General features: G+C 44.3%; 1 protein-coding gene across 1 annotated transcript; it reads right to left on the bottom strand.

Annotated features, from left to right (window-relative positions):
* Positions 1–5,259: 5,259 nt before the first annotated feature.
* Positions 5,260–6,313, bottom strand: LOC119769200. Its single transcript, XM_038261114.1, has 2 exons — positions 5,926–6,313; positions 5,260–5,873 (listed from the first exon to the last, which is right to left on the bottom strand). Exons 1-2 carry the CDS (start codon positions 6,311–6,313, stop codon positions 5,260–5,262), a joined length of 1,002 nt encoding a protein of 333 aa, XP_038117042.1.
* Between the last annotated feature and the right edge of the window lie 2,624 nt (positions 6,314–8,937).

The following is an 8,937-nucleotide window of genomic DNA, read 5'->3' as shown; positions in this document are numbered from 1 at the left end:
GTTCTCTAAAGCGAGGATAAAATTTGCAACCCACTTGCACGGCCATTAGAGCCGCCCCCGTTAAAGAGTGCAGCACACAGAATATACGAGCTTTCGGTGGTTTAAGCACTACACTTCTCGGTGGGAAAAATGTTTCCCGCGCAATAGTTGGAGATACTAAGTGGAAAAGCAAAAAAAAAGTAAACTTGATGGAATCCACACGGAGTATTTACCCGAGCATTGCATTTCCCAACTTACTTCTTTTTTTTACGTCCACACAATTTTTAGCAAACTGCAAAGTTCAACAGAAGGAAACGAGAATTTCGTGTTGTTGCAGTTTGTGTTTTTTTGCTCCCCAGAGGTGGCCCCGGGCCAGAACTTGAAGCAGATGCAACTTTACTCTCGACTCACCTCTCCAACGTGGACAGCGGTCTAACCCTTTTGTCGCTGAAGGAAATCTCTCCCCCATCCACCCCAAAAAACCCTCGAGAATTGCAAACGAGCACCAAAGTTGTCGAAATATTCAAATGTAATTTGCAAAATCCACCTGTCAAATAATGTGCCAGAAAATGTCGATACAGCAACAGCAGCAGTTGGGGAGGAAAATCTCAAACAAAAACTTTTCAGTTCCCAGGCTTTGGGGCTGGGCTTGTGGCTTACACAAGTGCTTCGTCGACTTGAACCGGCCCAGGGAAAACCGGCTTGAGTTGCAGTTGGATAAAAAGTTTTGTTCAAATAGAGCGGGAAACGAAAATAAAAAATAATGTAAAACTGCCGTCCGAAGCCCTTCTCTCTCGCGCAGTTTGTTGCGATGAAAAAGAGTGTGCAAAAAGTGGACCAACAAAAGTTTTAATGAAATTTTGTAAATTTGTATGAATGCTGATTGTGGCACAATTCGGGCAAACATTCGCTGTAAACGGGTTGTGGCGCTGCAACAGGAAGAGAACAATTTACTGCGATTCGTCCACCCCCATCAGGTACAATCGAATCGCAAAGGGGGCTTGACTGTAGAGGATAAGTTATTTATTGTAAGATGTTTGAGATATCGTCTGTTGTGTGCTATCTTGTGACAACGACCACCTTGATCGAAAACGTGTAAATGGAGAAGTTTGTTTTTAAACTCAACAAACCCTGCAAGATGATTTAGCCCGATTTTTAAATTCACTTCCGTTTTCCGGATACGAATGATACGAATACGAACCGGTTTCCTCATAAAATATGGTCGTTGTCACAAGATAGCACACAACAGACGATACTTTAAGGGGTTGCATTCATGTAAGAAATTGCAAAATACTTAAAGATAATTTTTGATCACTCTTGAAAATTTCATGAAGATTTTTCATAATTAAACTGAGTAAGAGAAGATTTGAGCTCTAAATTTTGCACTGCGCAAAGCGGATTGTCAAACTTTCTGAGCGTTTTTCTCTAAACAAGGATTTGATTTACGGGTGCCACGATATCTCGAGATTGGATTGACCAAATTAGCTGAAATTTCGGGTGAATACTCTCAAGACATATCCCGTGTGCATGATGAAGCTCGATTTTGAAATTTTGCTCGATGAAAATTTTTTGAAAACCGGCCTTCGTCATGCACACGGGATCGGTTTAGCAAGTCTTCAAAAAAATCAAAATCAAATTATTCGCTCTACAGCATTGCCTTGGCGTTCTCAATTGCGAGATTCCTACTCGAAATTAGGTGTCCGAAGGCTTGATTGTTGAGGCAATTGCAAAACCTCTTTTTACACCTAAGCTTCCATCCACCCCGGGATTCGAACTGACGACCTTTGGATTATTAGTCCAACTGCCTATCAGTGACTCCACCGAGGCAGGACCCAGGGAGACGTCTCCTACACCTGGACTGAGCTATCGATCTTACCCTTTAGGTCAGACCTGGGTCAACATTTACTTCCCCATCCGACGGAAGGCGTGGTTAGACAAATTTCGTCTCGAAAAATGCCACTGGGACCGTCTGGGATCGAACCCAAGCCGACCGGGTGAGAGGCAACCACGCTTACCCCTACACCACGGTTTCCGGTAACGAGTCTTCACCAAAATTTTAAAGCAAAGCAGTTTTAAGATAATATCTGTTAAAAATGGATTTTTTGAAAACCTTAATATCTTTTTGCAACAGCCTCCAACACCCATACTCCCATAGGTCAAAAGTTAGGTAATTTCATGGAATATAAGCCTATGGAATTAATTTTTTGGCCAATCGCAGTTTTTTTCACAGTTTTTCGATTTTGCTATAACAAACATTTTACAACGTTAGTTTTTTGCCCTGTAGTTAATTCCATAGGCTTAAAGTCCATGAAATTCCCTAACATTTGACCTATGAGAGTATGGGTGTTGGAGGCTGTTGCAAAAAGATATTAAGGTTTTAAAAAAATCCATTTTTAACATTAATTTGCAAAAGCTATGAGAAAAAGTCAAATCAATCTTAGATGTATATAGTACATTTTAAAGTGCTCTAAAAGACCTTTCGAATGCATCTAAGAGAGTTAGAATCGATCAAGTTTTACGCAAATGGGAGCAATCTTATGATTTTTACGTTTTTTGGACCTCAAACTTCAATGCCCGTTTTACCCCAATTCCCTTTGTCGTAGAGGGCTCATATTTGGCATGAGTTCATCTCATATATGGACAATCATACGCTGAAAGTTTCATCCAAATCTCCAGCACTTTGGCAAGGCAGTTAAGAATCGATATCGGACGATAGTTCTCGACTTTCTTGGTGCTTCCTGACTTGTGGATCGGAGTGATCGACGCAACCTTCCACATCGCAGGGAAAGCGCCCTGTCGGAGCGACTCGTTGAAGAGCCTCTTCACTGGAACGGCGAGCGAGCTAGCACAGGATTTGACGAGTGACGGTGGAATTCCATCCGGACCAGGTCCTTTAGCAGCATCCACATCAGAGAGCGCTTTTAGCACATCGTCGTCGTTGAGAATTGGGAGGGCAACGGCAGATTGTGACTGGGCACATTGTCAAATTCCTGTTCGCGAGGTGGAATCTCGTCGGAGCTGTGCACTGACTTGAAAAAGTCCGCGAAGAAGTTGGCTGAGTCTGCTGGAGATTTAGAGCACACATCGCGGTAGGAAACGTCCGTTGGAGTTCGATTCACATTTTTCCTGCTGTTCACGTAACTCCAGAACTTCGATGGATCGCGTTTTAGACTGCTCTGAGTGTTATTGATGTAAGACCGGAAGCTTTCTTGATTCTTAGCGTTGTACTCGTCCTCGATGTTTTGCACCATTACCTTGTCCCATGCTGTCCTTGACTCCATGTAACGCGACGTCGCCTTGCGTAAACGATTCCTCAAGGTTCGTAGCTCATCGTTCCACCACGGCAGCTTGTATCGGTGACACATTCGTCGGATTTTCTTCGGCACAACCTCGTGTAGGATGGTGTTAAGCTCCCGTAGAAGTTTGCAGTGGCTTCATCAACTGAGGAAGAACCAAGACAAGTTTCCCAGTCGACGGTGGAAATTCTCGCGTTCAAGTGGTCATAGTCACATTGGGCGAAATCGAAAACTTCATCTGCATCGTCCTGAACGTCGGTGCCGCCTAGATCGTAATCCAGTTTGACAAGGATAGGCTTATGGTGAGGGTCAGGTTTTAAAAGAGGACATGCTGGATCGAAAAGTTCGACAGCAGTAGTGTCGCTCACAAAGGCCAAATCAAGTAGATTTCCATGTGTACTAGCCAAATTGTTGATTTGAAGAAGCCCACTCGAAAGCATCGATTCCATCAGCAAAATTTCCTGGTCTGCCGAAGCGTTGATAGGGAGAAAGCTCTGCGTATCGTCATCGAAGAACCATGTTAGCGCTGGAAGGTTGTAATCACCGACGACGAGGACCAAATCTCGCAATCCGGCCATGCTGAGAATTTGTTGAACAGCTCCCGAATGAAGAGAGTACACACCAACATCGCTTGCCGGTCGAATGTAAATACAGCAGACGAAGAGTGTCTGATGCGGCAGTGTGATGCGAACAACGATTTGTTCCAGGCTCTCACAGCTCACGAGTTCAACTTCCTTGCAGTGCCGACCTGCTTTAACCGCTACTAAAACTCCACCGCCGCGTTGGAAAGATGACGTTTCTGCGCTTCGGTCGCACCGGAAAATGTCATAGCCACCAGCAAATTCGCAGTCTTTGATCCCGGGTATCAGCCACGTCTCGGTAAAGATGACAACGTCGTATTCACAGGAGCCAAGGGCTAGTAGGACGGTGTTCGTTTTGGTCCTTAAGCCTCGCACGTTCTGATAGTACACGTTCAGAAATCCACGCTCAGGCGCTGCCGAAGTATGATCAGGAGAAGCCACGACAGTTGATACACTGGATGTCGCGGGACGGCTCGGTGCAGCAGGCGATGTTATAAGAATTGGCGGCGGTGATGTTGCGCTGAAAACTGAGCGAGTATCAGAGCTGATGCTAGGTGTGCTGAATTGGTACTTGCCGAAGGGCGCCGGTTGAGAGACCCCTCCCCCGGCACCGACACCAACACCAGGACGACTCTGATGGCTGCGACTTGCTGGAGTTCTTGAACGGTGGCTGAGCGAGGGCGTGGTGGCGTCGGGCAGGCGAGGGGCTCTCATAAGGCTTTCCACGGCGCGTCCTGGCGAAATCTGGAAGGCACGAACTGATTGCGGTGAGGCATGCGCAGTCTGGGTCGCTGAAGTGGTGGCACACGAGCTGGAAGTTGGACGAGCATCAGGCAGGAATTGTTTCGATCGTAGAGGATACTTGCCGAAGGGCGCCGGTTGAGAGACCCCTCCCCCAGCACCGACACCAACACCAGGACGACTCTGATGGCTGCGACTTGCTGGGGTTCTCAAACGGTGGCTGAGCGAGGGCGTGGTGGCGTCGGGCAGGTGAGGGGCTCTCATAAGGCTTTCCACGGCGCGTCCTGGCGAAGTCTGGAAGGCACGAACTGATTGCGGTGAGACATGCGCAGTCTGGGTCGCTGAAGTGGTGGCACACGAGCTGGAAGTTGGACGAGCATCAGGCAGGAATTGTTTCGATCGTATAGGATACTTGCCGAAGGGCGCCGGTTGAGAGACCCCTCCCCCAGCACCGACACCAACACCAGGACGACTCTGATGGCTGCGACTTGCTGGAGTTCTTGAACGGTGGCTGAGCGAGGGCGTGGTGGCGTCGGGCAGGCGAGGGGCTCTCATAAGGCTTTCCACGGCGCGTCCTGGTGAAAACTGGAGTGCTAGTGCTGGGAGATGCTGGGATAAAGAACGCGGAGAGACTTGGATTGCCGGTGCGACCGCGTCGCACGTTAGTCTGCCTGGTGATCCATGGGTGAACCATCTTGACTTGAAGTTGACACCGTGCCGTTCGTGATTAGCTGCGCACTCTTCAGAACTTCCTCTTCCTTCTGCTGAGCCTGCTCCGTGTTGATTGGAATTGATGCCAGCGCAGACTTCAGCGGCGAAATCGGCGTTGTTGGTTCCGTTAAGGGCGAGAGCAGGGGTGGAGGAGGATTTTCCTGATTCTTGACGACGGCAAGTGAGGGCTCCCAAAAAATTTCTACGTTGCGCTCTTCAAATTCACGGAACACGAGACCATTCGGCCATGTCGTAGAAGCGAGAGCCTTGTGTTTAAGGTCAGTATGCACACCAACTTTGAAAGAGATGAATCTCATTCTGCTGACATCTTTGCCTTTGGCCACTAGTCTCTTCACTTTGATGTCTTCAACTCCGAGACGCTCGACAGCAAGTCTTGCGATTTGCTCCTCTGTCACATTGCGGGAGACACGGGATAGGTAGAGCCAGAAACGAGCGTCATCGTCATCTACAGCTCTCTCATACCCGGCAGCGACAATGCCGTCCTCAGCAGGGGCAGGTCTGTCAGGGTTTCCGGTGCCTTGTTTCGGCGGAATGGGTTGCGGTCCTGGGGAGCAGGTTTCGTTTCAAAAGACGCCGGCCTGACCCGCGAAAATCACCTGGACGGAGACTACCGGATTTGGGAGTCAAAGAGTTTGACGCAATTAGCTTGGCAAAGTTTGCGCTCAGCTCAGTTTTCAACTCCGACATGATTTCCGTTTTGAGCTGCTCGACGATGCGGTTGTGGTGACTCAACGATAGTTCCTGCCCAGCCTCGAACGCACATTGAATTGAGCGGCGATGACGGAGGTCCGACATGAGGGTGGTGCAGGATCTGCAGAGCCAGAAAATTTGGCGGTGCGAGGCAATCTCCTTCAACAGCTCTGGTTTGACACCGCTGCACTGCAGATGGAATACCGCGTTACAGAACCCCTGGCAGGAAACAAACTCGTCGAGCACATCCCCCGTGCACGAATGGCAAAGGATTGCGTTCTTATCAGAGTCCATTGCCGACGCAGTAGCCGTTTCGACGTGTTGTTGCTCCGATATCCGTTTTCCCGATTTTGGAAAGATCAGGCTTTAACGTTCTGCAGCAACCAGTAAGTAAACCACCAGCAAGTAGGCAACCGTGCACAAAGAGCTAGTCACAAATCCGCTACTAGTCAATAGATGGCGCTGATTTACAACAACAAAAGTGTTGGAGTGAGCGGAGAGAATTGTGTTTCGAGCAGCACTTTCTTAAACACAAAACACCAAACTTTATATCACTTTTACGAATTAACTCGCGGATTTATCGCGTGCACTCCAGTAATTTCGACGAAATTTGAACCCGATTATTGAGCCGAATGACAATTTGTGAAAGAAACAGTAATAAAACACACAAAAATGAACCAAAATTATCAGAGCTCCGAAAAAGGTAAACAACTGACTTCTGGATAGATGATAGAGATAGATTTTTTGGATAATTATAATGACATTTTCACCTTAACCCTTTCAATCCTGAGTTTTCAAAATAATATTTTTTGGTTAGTGATGGGATAATGATTCTTCCGACGCTACGAAAAATATAGGCTATCGGGTCATATGTATATTATACATATTACCATCAGGCCTTAAAAGGTTAAATTAATAAACAAAAGAAAAAGTTAAATTTTTCAGCGGTACTGATATAAATTCTGTAGCATATTATTTATATTTGACGAATCTTTTCGCACTTTGGCATAGTTGTAAATTGTAAAAACTTTGCTGCAATATTGCAATATTTAGATCTGAAATCGTTTTAATGAATATCACAAAAATAATTTTAAATTAAATCGAAAAAAAAACAACAAACAAGCAGGGGTGTCACCGGGTCATACAAAAACTTGTTTTTGTCTTAACGTCACCCTTGCTGAAGGTACTTCCAAAACACAATTTTAAAATGCATTTTTACAGCGTAAGTTTTTTTTTCAGAAATTCATGTTCCGTGGAAGGTTTTCTGTTTCTATTTGCCAGCTCCCACACCACTAAAACTGACCAATCTACACAGTGATTACTCAGATTTTTTTCCAGAACTTTTAGCGCTGGCCACTACACGCTCTCGTTTTGGTGATGAGCCACATTCATTTGCGAGATGCTCGTCCTGTACGCGGGTAAAGCTTTGTGTGAGTAGGGTTTCCCCAGCTGTTTTTTTGTTAAATTTCGCGTCTTTTTTTACCGTAAAAGCGTTACAATGTTCCGGTCGTTATTAATTAATTTCCATTTTTTAACACGAAAAAGTTTCCCGTTTACGACGTGTGCAATGTTGAGCCATGTGGTGTAGGATCACAGTTGGATGTCTCACCTCGTTTCTCATACAGGAAGGGAGATTTTCCAGAGTATATTGTTTAAATTTTGAAAGCGGTTCAGGTGGACTTAGCAATGGTCAGAGTTGGCTAATTACTGATTGTTCTTTATACTGTTTGTGAGAATATTAGTCTCGTTACATCGCCTTATCCTACCCGAGCAGGGGTAAATAACACGGGAATACCAAATTTTGGTATTACTTGGGCAAATAACAGCGACCAAAATGTGCCCTTGGTTGCCCAGTAATAGATGGTAAAATACCATGAAATCATACCAAAATCTTGTATGTGTAAGGGCACAACAATACCAAACCATGTTATTCCAAGGGTAAAATAATACCTCAAAATAAAACCATTTCAATACCAAGTTGAGGTCTTCTGGATTTTTGAACATTGCTTGAATACCAAAACTTGGTATTGCCATGGTTTTATTTTGAGGTATTCCCGCGTCCTTGGAATATCATATTTTGGTATTTCTGTGGTCTTTCACATACATGATTTTGGTATGATTTCATGGTGTTTTACCATCTATTACTGGGCAACCAAGAGAACATTATGGTCGCTGGTATTTGAACAAGTAATACCAAAATTTTGTATTTTCATACCATTTTTAGTGCAGCAGTTGCAGTTAGTGAAAAAACGGAAATTATTCATATGCAACAGCCAAATCTACTCACCTGATGATTCCATGTTGTTATTAGTGATATTCTTCACCACACCGAATGCATTTGTCATTGATGAACGGCCTGTGCTTGAAGTTCTTGAAGCTTCTGAAAAATAACAAGATTGAAAAATAAGCATTATTAAAATGAAACTGAATTGAAATTCACCAAAATTCATTAATCTGTCGATTGACTCGTTTTTCAAAGTATTTGGTTATCCCGACTTAGAGATATTTCAACGTTTTTGAAAAAAATATTAGTGGGTATATCACACTAATTTTTAAAATCATCTTTAACGTTTTTGGGTTTCAAGTCATTTTAGCGCAAAATTAATTAACTCGTAAAATTTTTTTAACAAATTTCCCATAGTTTCAGAGAAAATTGATGAAACCTTTCAATATTCAAATCATACCAAAATGTGCCATCCTGACTTATAAAATTTTCCACAATTTCAAGTCATTTCTGTAGGGGGTATATCAAAAATGTTTAAAATCAAGTTTGAAATTTCCGGTTTTGAATGAAAGCATTCGATTTGAGACATCATTATAGCGCAAAATTAATTATTTTGCCAAAATTGGTCAAAATTTTCCCATAGTTGCAGAGGAATTTGATAAAATACTGTAATACCAAAAGAATACCAAAATGT

This window comes from Culex quinquefasciatus, chromosome 3 (genome assembly GCF_015732765.1).
Source record: "Culex quinquefasciatus strain JHB chromosome 3, VPISU_Cqui_1.0_pri_paternal, whole genome shotgun sequence".
NCBI lineage: Eukaryota > Metazoa > Arthropoda > Insecta > Diptera > Culicidae > Culex > Culex quinquefasciatus.
Note: the sequence above shows the minus strand (reverse complement) of the source record. Positions and strands in the feature narration are given on the sequence as shown.

Bases quoted from the DNA above. Each gene is read 5' to 3' on its own strand.
- LOC119769200 (XM_038261114.1), bottom strand. From the start codon at position 6,313: ATGGACTCTGATAAGAACGCAATCCTTTGCCATTCGTGCACGGGGGAT. The intron at 5,874-5,925 runs GTGATTTTCGCG...CCTGCTCCCCAG, and splicing joins ATCCGGTAGTCTCCGTCCAG to GACCGCAACCCATTCCGCCG.